General features: G+C 40.4%; 1 protein-coding gene across 2 annotated transcripts in view; it reads left to right on the top strand.

Annotated features, from left to right (window-relative positions):
• Window positions 1–14389, top strand: part of kcnd3 (potassium voltage-gated channel, Shal-related subfamily, member 3) — a 104363-nt gene that overhangs the window by 71715 nt on the left and 18259 nt on the right. For both annotated transcript variants that reach the window (XM_072367746.1, XM_072367747.1), the window contains one exon: window positions 10476–10644. In XM_072367746.1, coding sequence (XP_072223847.1) covers window positions 10476–10644 — 169 coding nt within the window. The remainder of the gene's footprint in view (window positions 1–10475; window positions 10645–14389) is intronic.

The following is a 14389-nucleotide window of genomic DNA, read 5'->3' as shown; positions in this document are numbered from 1 at the left end:
CTGTCTGATTACAACTTAAGTCTGTCTGCAGATTGCTGTTGGGCAGGTTGAAAGCATTTTTAAAGGTTTTTGGAACTTTTTTCTGTTGGAAACAGCTGCCTGCTGTGGCCAGTAATGAGTTTTTTGAGACCAGCAAGTGTGAATCAACACATTTCATCTTCAAGCTGTGAAATCAAAACAATGAGCTGAAATACTCAATTCAAACTTCATAAAGTTGAGGGGAACGTCATGGTTCTCTACAAATTCAGCTCTCATTGTCACATCAGGTAGAACAAAGTTCCTGCAATCCTTTAAAAAGTAACACCATGTTCCTCGGCAGGTTGACTTCTTTCTTTTTAACTAACAACATGTCGTGTTGTTACTGGAGTACAGAGAGATCTCCTAAAGTAATCGAATTGGTATGAAGGCACGCAGTACCAGTGTCAGGGCCTCAGACTCTGAACACAGACGCAGGGTCAGTTCAGAAGCAAAGAGGTTTATTAAAATCAAACGCAGTAGATAAGGCAGTTTGAGGATCTCCAGGCAGAGCAAACAGAAAAGGCTGTCAAACACCCAAGCACTCTCCTCAGTAAATATGGCTGAGGACGAGTGCAGCTATGAAAGTTACAAAACAAAGCTCTCCAACTCAGGAGGAAAACAGAAATGCTATGAAACGATAACCAAATAAACTCACGCTCTCCTATTGAGGCGGATTCAACCAAAAGATGCTCTCTCATAAACCGAGGCACTATGAAACTTTAACTGGAAACTTAAAACTCGCCTTTAACGGCAGCACAAAATCTTTCAAGATTTCACGCAACGCTCTTCTAATGGAGGTATCTATGAAAGGTACAAATCAAAATCACTCCAAACAGGAGGAACAAAGCAAGGCTATGAAACTTATCATTGTTAAATAAATAAACTATGGCTAGGAATAAATTACAAAGCTAGATAACTGCACAAGGATTGCTCACTGCAGGCTCATGGAAACTATGGCTGTGATCGCTGTGAAATCTATGGACAAGAGGCGAGTCATGAAGCTCATAAACGGAGCCAACATACTGGCACAAGACAAGGGAGACGCAGACTATCTGAACGCATGAGGGACCAAGCGGAATAGGTGAAAACACGTTGTAATGCAGCACTCTGTACTTGTGGTTTATAGACCATATACCAAATACAAGTCAAGCATTCTCTTAAATGAAACTGATACTATTTTGCAATGGGATCACATGTGACACTACACCTGTCAACAATTTGTTATTCTAATAATGCAGTAATTGTGATATATTGAATGAAAACTGTGCTTAAGTTGAATTACATCCATCTAAAGCCTAGTTTATGTCGCGTCACGTTTTGAGTTCTGTTTTGTTTTGTCTTGTTTTCAGGTTTTAGGTTAAGTTCTGGTCATGTTTTTTTTTCCACTGTCACGTTAGGTTCACTCAAGTCACCTGTTTTTGTTACACAGCTGCACTCCATCACCAATCACCTCCCCACAGTATTTAGTTTCCAGGTTTCCCTCTGTTCAAGGCAGAATCCTCACCTTACCTTACCTTACATTACCTCCTACATTACCTACCTTCCATGGTCCATGTCCACAGTGTCAGGTCAGGTCAGGTTAGGTTTTACCTCTTTGCCTAGTTTTTCCGTAATCTCGTCTTGTTTCATTATACATAGTCTTGTCTTGTTTTGTTTTTCCACAGTTTTAGATTTTTGGTATCCGGCTCAGCCGTGCTTTTTGTAAATAAATCTTGTTTTGCTTAAGTTCTGCATCTGGGTCCTCCCTTCCACACCACCGTTCCTGACAGTTTATGTGTCTGTGTCAAGTTGACGCTACGGCGTCAACGTGGACCCCTACGCCATAGCCTGACTTGCACCTCCAAAAAATCCTAACTACGTGTAATGACAGCGTCACGTCCTACACCATCGATGTGACGCAGATGCATAAACTAGGCTTTAGCCTTCATTTTGAAAAAGTTTTCTAACTGTATCTTGGATAGTTTTGATGATATCATGTGAACAAAATCTGTCACCAGTCAGACATTAAACCTTCAAAAGTGCTTAAAAGCTGTCTTTCCGGTAGTTAAAAACTAATCTTGCCACATTAGTTCTCTCCGGGACCACATTATGTGATGATAATGCACACACTGGCAGACTCTCAAAGTCAAAACAATACCATCTATGCGCCTGGGTCTGGTAATGAAATAAACCACAAAGCTGTGAAAAACCAGTGATGGCATGAGCCTCTGCAGGGTGTCAAAGTCAGTCCATTCCAAGTCACAGTGTAGCAAACTGAGCGTATGTGTTAAAGAGAGATGGTGGCAATCCCTCAGTGAGATTCAGTGTGAGATTGGTTGTGAAGTGACTGATGATAATGACCTTTCCTCTGCCTGCAGTGCGGGGTGAGAGTAATTCCCTTTACTTTATCAATTTATCTGTGTGTTTCTTTCTCCCATTCTCTTCTCATCACTTGATAAATGTAAATGAGGAAATAACTATATGTCTGCCTCACACAGAGCTCTAGAAGTTAGTCGATTTTGTTTCCAGTTTTTGTCTTTAGTGCATATGTAAAAAGAAAAAAAATAACCATTACAATATATTTACATCCCGATGACCTATTCTAATAAAGTCCAGCTGAATACCAGGTGATGGCTTTGTGGTTCTCTTTTCAGGGCGAAAAAATGTTTTACTTTAACTACATATTCTCCAGCACTAAACACTTATACATTGTCTTTTATAGCCATTTTAAGTGTTACAAAAGTACATAAATAGAAATTTGGATAGTTGTAAAATGTTCCACATGTGAAGTCATATGTGAGCAACTGGAGTTGAAACACTATGACAGGATGTCCTTATTTCACATAATAGATGTAGATCATTCATATTAGAGCAACACAATGGTTCATTTCAGCCTTTACAGTATCTCCCAGGCCCAGATGACCCGTCTATAGTGGAATAACCTTAATAGATTAATGCAGCCTCTTTCTTCCTGCAGAAAAAAGCAGGTGTTACAGAAGTCAAAGAAATTATCAGAGTCGCCATAACATCAGCTGCCAGCAACATTTTTCAGTCATTCTCACCGAGCGCATTTCAGATTTAGGCTGTTGGCAGTTCCCACCTTTCACAAAACTGTTCAAAGAGCTGCTTTTCTCTCAAGGGCTTTTTAAACTTTATGTTTTTATATGTCAACTGCCCAGAAACTCATTATTTGTTTATGTGGAATTTAGCTTCCCTTGTGGTGTGGCACTTATGAACAAACTGCAGTTTGGAAAATAAAGCTAAATTTTCAAATTGAAATATCATTGGACTGATTTATTATTTTGAATTTTCTTGAATTTCATTACAAGTACACTTGTTAAGCAATAAGTTTTCACAGTTTCGGCTTGTTCAAACTCCAAAAATCAAGATCACAGTCAGAGATAGTGTCTGTGTTGAACTGTCCCAGAGGGGTGTTGAGATTATTATTGCTCCACTGTATCAGATTAAACCACATTAAAACATCTTTTGAGGCTTATTTACCCAGGCACACGAGACTCTATTGATTATTAGCTTTGACACAATCTAGGTAACAATCTTTCTGTTTACTAATTTCTCTGTCATTCTACTCTCTCCCTTTCCCCCTTATTCTGTCTATCCATCTGCCTCACTACCTGTTGTTCCTCCACCTCCTTATCTTTTGCTTTCATGTGGTGACATTTGTGGGTGTGATTGTAGATGTTTTGCCCATCCATGTACCATATGTCGTCAGAGTTACTTACATTTGACTGACTGGCCATGAAATGTCAGATGAGAGTACAGTTGGATGGATGGTTGAGAGTTAGTGGCCTGAAGAGACTATCTTTCACTCTGTTGAACCCAAAAGAGTCAAGCTTCACTGGCCTGTGACAGGTTTCCCCAAAAAAATGTAACTGTACTACCATTATATCTCTGTGAGACATCATTATTTATGTCCTCTCTTGTAACACATGCTTATTCAAACTTGGAAAATGAATAAGTTATTACCCGTATATTCTTAATTAACATAGTCTTATTGAATGTTTTAATGGAGGAAGGACTGCACAGTGACAATGTATGTCACTCACTTGAGTTGGAACAGGACAAACTCAAAAGGAGAAGTATTTGTTTTACTTTAAGCCATAGTTTTACTTTAACTCATGACTTGCCCTGGTGGCATTGGAAAACAATCAGTGCTTGCCTTATGTTTTGAAGTTAGTTGTTGAAGTTAAATATTTACAGTAGGACCATTATAAGATCAGGAATCTCCATGGTGCAGACAAGTACAAGCTGTAGTAGCTGTCCATGGTGCTGAAACATCCATGCATCTAAACCAGTGTTTCTCAATTCCGGTCCTCATGACCCACTGCCCTGCATGTTTTTCAATGTTTCCCTCCTCCACCACACCTGATTCAAATGATCAGATCAAGCTCTGCAGTGGCCTGATAAGGAGCCATTCATTTGAATCAGGTGTGGTGGAGGAGGGAAACATCGAAAACATGCAGGGCAGTGGATCATTAGGACCGAAATTGAGAAACACTGATCTAAACTGAAACCCCAACACATTTTGTCTTCTTCAGTTATTTTATTTTTGCCTTGTGAGATTGTTGATGATGGTTGCTGGTATCGCTTTAGTTGCAGTATATTCGCAAGATGAGCCAAAAAGAACATTTAGCTATTGTTTACACACTTTCCTTTAAAGTGGTCATTCATAAACAGCGGGATTGGCGCTTGTCCGCTTATGACATTCTTCAAAATGAGAAGAGCCTAAATTGCTTGATGAAATGTGCTGCTGAGCATCAAGCTGTGTTGACATGGCATCAAGATTTTGCCTGTATGTGGGCAGACACTGGAAACAAAAGCTGTGGGTGCTTTGATGCATGTCATAAGCTGCCATTTCATATATTTCTATCAAACATTTGTACAAGTATAAAACACATTTAAAAGCAGTTTAAACCTCATCATCTCATTAACTTAACATTCTTTTATTGTTATGTTTTAATGTTTCCAAGGCTGTAGCGATGATCATAGTCATATTAAATATTATAATTATATTATCTTGATGCATTATCTTGTCATAAAAATGTCATAGAATCGTGAAAATGTGGTGTTTTGAAGCCCAAGTATAATTCTCTGAATTTTTGGTTTTATCAAAACAGCAGTCCAGAATATTCTGAGTACACTCACATCTGAGACTTTGATCTTTGAAGTCCAGATCAAGAATCTGTTTATGCTCAATATTCAACACTTCAATGCTCAACGCTCTTGCTGTAACCACAGTCTCCCGTAAGGCGATTTAGGTCAGATAAAGAAGCAGACCAGGTGGTCATTCTTTAGACCTTCACTGTCAAGCAGTGGAGTTCCATGATGCATGAGAAAAAAAATGCATACATACTTCTTTCTATATCAGTGATTGAGGAAAACGTCTCCCAGAAACGAGCAGTGGGTTACGAAGATGATTCTCAGTCCCACTTTAAGATGAAAAGATCCAGCTGGCTCCGGCGTTAGATTTCTACATGGGGATGCATCTGTCTGAGAGACATTATACAATTTTTGGAATTTCGGTGTCAGCTCAAACTTAAACGTATTTCAGATTATTTTTTGTTTCATGTCTCGCTGTAAATATGTGTAAAACTACCTGACAAACACTCAAACTAAACACCTCACAAAGATGGCACCTACCAGCCCACTCACCAACACTGACTGCACTGCCACCTCCAGCATGTGATTTTATCCCTCCAGGGGGTCACGCCACATCAAGGGATTGTGGTACAAACAGAATCAGTTAGGCTATATCTGAGGGGACCTGAGGAAAATTGCAGAGATATCACGGGGGAGTTGCTCTGTAAATGGAAAGCCGATCCTCAAGTCGTGATTTGTCAATGTTCTGCCTCTCTTTTTCTCACTGGCTTTCAGTCTCTGTCCCTTTCAATAGAAGATTCCTGTAATAAAAATATCAATATGACACTATGTTCTTGCAGCACATATAAAAACAGATTATAATCCACAAAGTGTATCAAATATCACCAGCAAATGTGTGTGTTTTATTTCTTTATGAAGCTCAGATCAGTTCATTTTACAGACTCATAAAAAAGAGTTGTACAAATTGTACAAATACCACTCATTATTTAATGTATGTAATGTAATATATAATTGCTGTTTCTTCATTAATACCATCGTCATATTTCGGTTACATAGCTGGGTTTATCAGCAGATATACAAGGGGTTGGGTTGTGCATTCTCGACCTGCTTCATCCAAAAACTGTATGTCTGTTTCTGTTACGACCATTCATCATACACACCTTCACAAGAGCACTCTGTCCTCCCGAGTAATCCCCCATCTATCCCTCCTTGACTGTACTAATATAACCTGCCGAGACCTGACACTTCCATGATGGGATGTGACAACCCTGACCGAGTACCGACCTGACCGTCTGACCTGAGTATTTGCCAGTGGGATTTGCACAGGCACGCTGTAATTGTACATAAAAAAACACATGGTTCTGTATGTTTGAGCACATGTGTGTTAAGGTGTGTGTGGGAGGGGAGAGCAAGGGCTGATGGAGAAATTAAATTAAAAAAAAAACTGCCTGAACTGCAACTGCTAAGAAAATCTCACTCCCTCTAGCATACTTCCTCTCACAGTTTATCAGTCTTCTTCCTCTTTCACAGACATTTGCCTCTGCATCATTTTGCACAGTGAGGAGCTGCCCCTGTGTTCAGATGGGAAGAAATTGCATTGCTTATCACATGCATACACTCTCATAGGCATACCCCTATACTACTTATTAAAGCTTTCTCTTTATTTTATGTGTGCAAGCCCAGCTTTATTTTTGTGCCACTTATATTGACTCAGAGATGGTATCATCAGAGACAGGCCAGCTTGACTAAATGGGAGTAGCAAATTGACTGTAGTATTAGTGGAGAAGGGCCCCTATCAGGCGCTCTTGATAGGATCCCATTAAAGAAAGCTTGCAGATGAATATGATTAGCTTTTCATTCTTCCTAATGGAAACATCTTCTGAAGAGGGGGAGGAGATGAAATGTTTTGTAGTGATAGGGCCCTTCTTCCACTGATGGGATTGTTATAGTCTAATTTGGGTAGAAAGGCCATTAAAGTTCTTGGAAGGGACAATGAATGGTCTCTGTAAGTAAGCTCTCAAATATGGCTGTGGACCAGTGGTTCACTGTGTGTGGGCAGCGCTTTACTATTTTGATGTGAACACCACCCTCCACTTAAATGGTTTCATAATGGGCTTGTTTTTACTAAAATCTGTGACTAATGAGCATTGAGGTTTTACCTCCTGTTTCCTCTCTCCCTCTAAAATAAACTGAGTGGGTTTCTGTGTGTTTCTGTGGTTTCTGTGTGCATCCGTGTTACCATTCTGCATTTTTATGGTCTCCAACAAGCAGTGACAGAAGTGCTTCATTAGAATCTAAAATGGCTATCATGAACTTCATAAGCAGACTATTATTAATATTTGGAGTGCCTTTTGGGTGCTGTTCGCCAAGTCTTCAAAGAATTGCCAGCACTATTGTGTGTGATCTGTCAAAGGGGACCAATTTCGTAAAGGCTGTCTGGATACATGCTTTGGGATAACAGCGTTTAAAGTTCTTTCAAAGTACTGGTAGTGCTTTTAAGGATAGCTCTACACAAAAACTCTCGGTCTCATTTTGTTAAATGTTGCAGCTAAACACAACGCTGAAGTAGACCACAAAGTAATTCAGCAGTTGGCATTTGGCATTTATTATCAGCACCTCCAAATCCTAGACCTGGGCCTCAGAAATGGGTGGAATGCCCTCTCTGGGTCGGGAATGAGATCCTTCCCCAAGTGGAGGAGTTCAAGTATCTCGGGGTCTTGTTCAAGAGTGAGGGACGAATGGAGCAGATTGACAGGCGGATCGGTGCAGTGTCTGCAGTGTTGCGGGCTCTGCACCGGCCCCGTCATGGTGAAGAAGGAGCTCAGCCAGAAGGCGAAGCTCTCCATTTACCGGTCAATCTACTTTCCTACCCTCACCTATGGTCACGAGCTGTGGGTAGTGACCGAAAGAACGAGATCGCGGATACAAGTGGCTGAAATGGGCTTCATCTGCAGGGTGTCTGGGCTCTCCCAGAGAGAGATAGGGTGAGAAGCCCAGTCATCCGGGAGGGGCTCGGAGTAGAGCCCCTGCTCCTCCACATCGAGAGGAGCCAGATGAGGTGGCTCGGGCATCTGGTTAGGATGCCTCCTGGATGCCTCTCTGGTGAGGTGTTCTGGGCATATGTTTGATTGGAGATTTGAAGCTCCTCGTACACATATTGGTGTGTCTATGTGGATAAGTATGCTTCCAAGCCCAGCATCAGTATCTAGTTGATTGAGAAGATCTTCCCTTCGACAATTTTACAGGAGACTGTTTTTTATCATATGTATGTGAAAACCAATGCCAAATGTTATTCTATCCTTGTCTTATTTTTTGTGAATCTATGGAAGAATTATTAAGAGAAAGAGTTATTAGGATAAGACAAATGTTTTGAGAACACAGGTTTACAGCTAATAGCTCTTTCAGAGTCACCTTGCTGATGTGCTGTTTTATACTCATCAAACTGTTATCTTTCAGTTATCTTTTATTTTTCTTGATGTCGCCAAAGAAATGTGAGCAAATTATGTCTTTTTGACAGGCTGCTAGTAAGAGTCCCCAAAGACACATTTTAGATATTGTTTCCCTGAGTTAAGTGTCTATACAATACTTGAATAATTCATAGGTCAGTGTTCAGTGGTTTGACAAAAAAAAAATTTTCAGGTACCAGAACTGAACTGAAAATGAGAAAAAAAAATCAGTCATTGGTGAAGATATTAAGGGACATTCAGAAAGCCTAGAGAAATATCGCTCGAGAAGTCTGGCTCCTTGTGAGTAAAATCTAGGCTAAAATTAGGCTTAAGACTTTTGCACAGTGCTGTACATCAGAGTAGAAATGCTACATGAACGATGAGGCATATTATAAGTTAGATTAGTTTCTTGATCAAACATTGTACAGGAACATTAGGTGATATTATGTTTAAGCTTTTATATTTCCATATTCTAGCTGACCGCAGTTGAGCTAACCAATTCCATACACAGGGGGTCTGGTTGAAGATATGAGGTAACTCTAGAGTTGGCAAAAAAATGGAAATGAATTATAAAGTAGTGGGAAATACTCTTGTAACAACCACATAATTTAAGTTACATTTACCTCTGATAAATGTGCATGCAAAACGCAGTGCTCACCATGATCCCCTTCCTAAACAAACAGCAGCCTCTGCTATACAGAATGTGGGTGTGATTCCATTTGTCCATGAGAGCAGCTCAGTGTAACTTTTCTGTAATGCCACATTTATGAGATGTATCCCCTCTACAGCTCATTGGAAGCCTGTATCACTCAGTTTTCTCTGTTTCTGACACCTTGCATTGCTTTTTGTTGGGGTTAATGTGACGAGACACGGAAGAAACAGATTCTCGTGCAATATTCTGTTGCTGTCTCTCTGGCTCTGTCTCTACGAATTTGACTTTCAGTCTCTCAGCAAGCCCAACGTGTTGCCGTGAGTCATTATCTCACTCGTCTGCGTGAATAGCTATAATATAAAGATCAACATATGCACCATATTTGCCACTGGCTGTATAGAGGTGTTTTGTGGATGAATAGTAATGAATAATTAATTTAAAGGAACAGTCTTTTCTGCTCTAAGGAGGCAATATTTTTTAACTGAATTACAGGCTCATACAGCTCAGTATGAAACAAAATATTTGTCATTTTGACAGTTATACTTTATTTAATTACTGCTATATGTAATGCACAAAGTTTAAAGACTGTTTATTCCACATTAATATGAAAGCTAACTTGACTGTGGTCTAATAAATTCAGTTGAGCCTCTTGTTTAGGTGGAAAACAGGAACAAATCCCCTGCTCTTTTTCTAATGAATAAGAAATGAACACCATTATAAGTAAACATTGCTTTTCCAACTTAACTGGTGCTCATTTAGCATTTGGATTTCTTTTTGTCTGTCTTTTCCATCCCGTGGTGATACTTGCACACAGGTTTGTTTTTCTGGAAAAGGAATAGAATGTAATGTAGTTATTGTAATTGTGTTGTCTGTCTTTGAGCTCGAGAAAAATTGCTTTTGACTTGCAAATATTTCAGACATAATTGGGATAAATGACTTTTGGGAAATGTCCCTGGCATTCACAGTGTCCTCTTCGTTCTCCTCTGTAAAGGTTAATGGTATCTGCTCCCAGTTGGTGAGTCAGTGGACATAACTGTGCCATTAGGTGATAGAGGAGGTTTGGTTGGAGCCCCCCTCTTTTCTTTCAGGGGGCAACATCAGCTTATCAGATGTTATTCTGTTACTATTAATACATGCAGCAAAGGGAAAAAATCATTTTAGGCATCAGCGTGCAGAGAATTTAAATGAATTATGATGTAAAGTGAATATGTCATAACAAAATGTTTTGCTAAATATACCGTCTCTTTCTCCCCTTATAACAGGTACGGAGACATGGTTCCTAAGACGATTGCAGGGAAGATCTTCGGCTCAATCTGCTCTCTGAGCGGGGTTCTGGTAATTGCCCTCCCTGTCCCTGTCATCGTGTCCAACTTTAGCCGCATCTATCACCAGAACCAGAGAGCTGACAAGCGGCGGGCGCAGAAGGTACAGGTGAACACAGTTTTATTTCCCTTCAGATGGGCCTCAGAGGGTTGGATCTACAGGTTTCCAGCCCAGAGGGGAGCTCTGACATCCTCTCCCCAAGAGGAGGGGACTCCATAGGGTTCAGGTCTTCTCTGAGATTAATGTGCGTATAATGTGCAATCTTATACTCACATTAATAATATATCTGCAGTAACCAGCCTTTCTTGTGAGTATCGCCCACTTATTTTTCATCCACTCTCTCATTTGAGCTGTAAACTACAGTTCTGACCTTCCTATGTTTCCATGTGCTTTCCAGTAGTTTTAGAGGGATACTTACCTTCCTATATTCTTATAATGCTCATAAAGTTTCTGTAAACAGCTTAAAGCAAGATATATCAAACTTGTATTGGCCAGTGAAGAATCAATTGGTATTTTCCAATGACCTAAGGATACTCCTGTTAAAGAAATCAACTATTTTTGAGACATCTGCTGGACTTTTTAGTCTGCCCAAAGGACTGCTGCAACTCTACCTTATCAGCAAGGCCACTTGAAGCAGCTGCAGCCTGGATAAAGCATGGCCTAGTCCCAAAGTCACAAGTATATTTGTTCATTTAAGAAAAATATGGTCAGTGAGCTGAGAGGTGCTGAAATCCTCCCCTACACCCACAGACACTCCCAACGTGAAGAAATCCATCAGCTGTGGAAATGTACCTTACTCCCTGTTCCATTCTTTTTTCTCTCTCTCGAAAGGCTGGTTGTCTCTGACTTTCAGGCTTGATCAGAAGCTGCCTTAGATTGTAAAATATATTTGCCAGATGGCCTGATTTGAACAGCTGAGGAAGTTTTGCTGCATGGTTTGACCACCTTCTGCAAAGCATTCCCTGAGGACTGTCACTGTGCTTCAAAGCAAAAACGTGATTGTAACTTTCCTGACAGCACAAAATTATTTTTTGTTTAAAACGTAGTAAATCCCTGGCTCTATACTTTTGGATTTAGGCTTTTCTTGATGCATTCCTCACCCTGGATTCACTAACTCACAATGTTTGTTGCGTTGTGAGACGATGCTCTTGCTTGCCTGGTCTCATGACTTTGATGGTTGCCAAGTAAATACCACCAAAAAACACACATTTTGGTCTCTCATCACTGCTCTCACTTAAACTAGACTCAACAGAAACTTTTTTTAACGGCTACAATTCTAGACAGCTTGCAACAGCTTACTGGACAGCTGCTATCACTGTGTCATGTTTTTTACACTAGCTCAATGCTAGTATAGGGGCGTTAATACTACAATGGTGTCATTGTTTTGTTTGCACATTGTTTCACGTTATCCCATGATCATGGGCACCCAGGAGCTTAGGTCAACATAGATTAGAAAACTTTAGATTGGTTGTATGCAACAAGAAGAACCCTCTACATTCTTTTCTTGTTCCTCCTTGCCTTTCCAAGGCATTCTCATACCAGATGATATATGTAACCCCTCCTGTGAGTTCTGCATCTACCCAGGACTCAAAGCTCAAACCACAAAAACCTCTTATTCCAGCTGGGCCTACACAGAAAAGAAAAAAAAAAGGGCACTTTTCAGGCATCCTAATTAGATGCCCAAACCACCTCAGCAGATCCTTTCAAAACAAAGGAGAAGCAGCTTTGCTCCATGCCTCTCCCTGTCTGTAATGCTGAGCCCAAACACCCTACTGGGAAAAGTCATCCAGCCCCATGTACTCATGGTCATAGTCTTTTTGTCTAATGACTATATAATCACAGGGCATTGAAAATTGAAAGCTTTGCCTCTGACCGCATACCTCATTCCAAAAGCTGTGGGAGAAGGTAAACCTGGCAATTATTTTAAAATGGATTATTTAATTCTATTATGACCAAATGGAAAGGATAAACAAAAGCCAAAAGGATTTTCCACCACCTGCCAATATTAAACTCATGTGTTGGAAAGGGATTAATTACCGTTAATGAAGCCAGAAGCTACACTTCATAAACCAATAACAAATAATAACAAAGTCACAGTAAATTTGCACATCTGAGTGAAATCTGACAGTTGGTAGGTTGCATGACCACTGTCAGTCAAATGAGAAAAAACACAACACTGAAATTAATTTAAAGAGACAGAATTTAGGCTCTTTGTATTTGGAATGTCAATTTTAATATTGCAGATTAAACAAAAGTAATATTTGCAACCTTTCAGAGGATTTAAAGCTACAAAAAAAGGTGCTTTCTCTGCCCTACAGTCAGCAATGACCTATGTTTTCTTACTTTTGCTGTCTGCTTAGGAAAAACTTGTATTATTGTGTAACATATCAAACCAAAGTACGCCTTTAAATTCGCAAGCTAAGTGCCTTCATTACTCCAATCTGATACAAAACTCTCTGAAAATAGCCTGTCAGAGAAGTAAATTTCCCCTCTTCTGCTTATTTAATTTGTTTATGTTTAGTGAGATTTTAAGTCTAGCAAAAACACACACAGGCACAAAGTTTTAATGAGACTGATGAAATTTTTGCTTAAACTGCTTGAAGTTAGAGTTCCTGTCTTCCCTTGGGTAAATAGCCCAGCCTTTGATCCTTTAAAACATCATTTTGTGCTGTGTCTACGAGCCAAACTGGGGAGCAAGATCAGCTGGCTCACATACAAAACTGGGCTGGTAATCATAGTTTGAGGGCAAGCCTGACAGTTTTTGTTCTCTGGAGATAGATAGTGTTTGCTTGGAGCTGGCAGACATGCACACACTGACACATATTTTCAGAGTCCATTCCTCTCTCTCATCATTGTCATTCACACCTCTCCTACAGAGGCTTTTTTCACTCCTTCGGCTCATTCTTACACCTCTTACCTCATCTCTGCTCCTCTGCCTCCATCCATTACCACAACCCCCTCCCTACCCTGCTTTCTGTCTCACCCTCTCTCTGATTAATGCAATCCATCTTGGAACATGTTCTCTGGTTGCAGTTTAAATCTGTTTAAAGTCCAGCAACTGTGGGCTGACCGCTGTCCAGTCTTAACTAACCGTAACCTTGTCAGCTGAGCAAGACTCTTTTGTAACACAGCCAAGTACGCAGGGAGACAGAGAGGGATCCAAGGGACTGCTGGGAAGTTAGGGAGATTGTCTTGATGAGAAACAAGTTAAAAGGAGATGAGGGGTATAGATGGAGATAAAAGATAAGAATGGAGCAACGGGAAGGGGTAAACACAACAAGAAGGGGGAGTGTTAAGAGGGGAAAGAGCTGGAGGCAACGTGTGTCCTAATGCTGTGTTCTTTCCTGAAATAGCTATCGTCCAGATGAGGTGTTGGCTGGAAGGAAGGTGGATGTCTATCTCCCAGTTTGTTTGTGTCTGTATGTGCTTCTGTTGAGTCACTATCCCCGTACGCATCTGTTCGTGTGCGTTTGCACACTCTGTGCCCCCTGTCAGTTTCGTCTTGACCTTGATCAGTCTCACTTCAATGTGGGTTCTCTGAGATGCAGTGTGGTGCAGTGTCCCAGCTCTCAGTACCAGACACCCACACCGTCAGAAGTGCCCACCAATGGACCATTGTAGCATGACAGAGCTGCCCTCATTAACTAGTACTAAATTACTCTATTCAGGCACTTGAATGTTTCTTTGGCTCGCCTGAAGTGAGGTCAGCAATTTGCCCAAGCACCGGTATATCCAATAGATTGCTTTTCTCCCGTTCATAACAGCATGACTAAAACACCTTATCATTGCCTTCAAGATGATATTACACCTGGGTGCTTTGATCTTTAAGAGAGTTATTACTATGGCAAATCAA

This window comes from Leuresthes tenuis, unplaced genomic scaffold, assembly GCF_036924035.1.
Source record: "Leuresthes tenuis unplaced genomic scaffold, fLeuTen1.0.hap1 SCAF_16, whole genome shotgun sequence".
Classification (NCBI taxonomy): Eukaryota; Metazoa; Chordata; class Actinopteri; order Atheriniformes; family Atherinopsidae; genus Leuresthes; species Leuresthes tenuis.
Note: the sequence above shows the minus strand (reverse complement) of the source record. Positions and strands in the feature narration are given on the sequence as shown.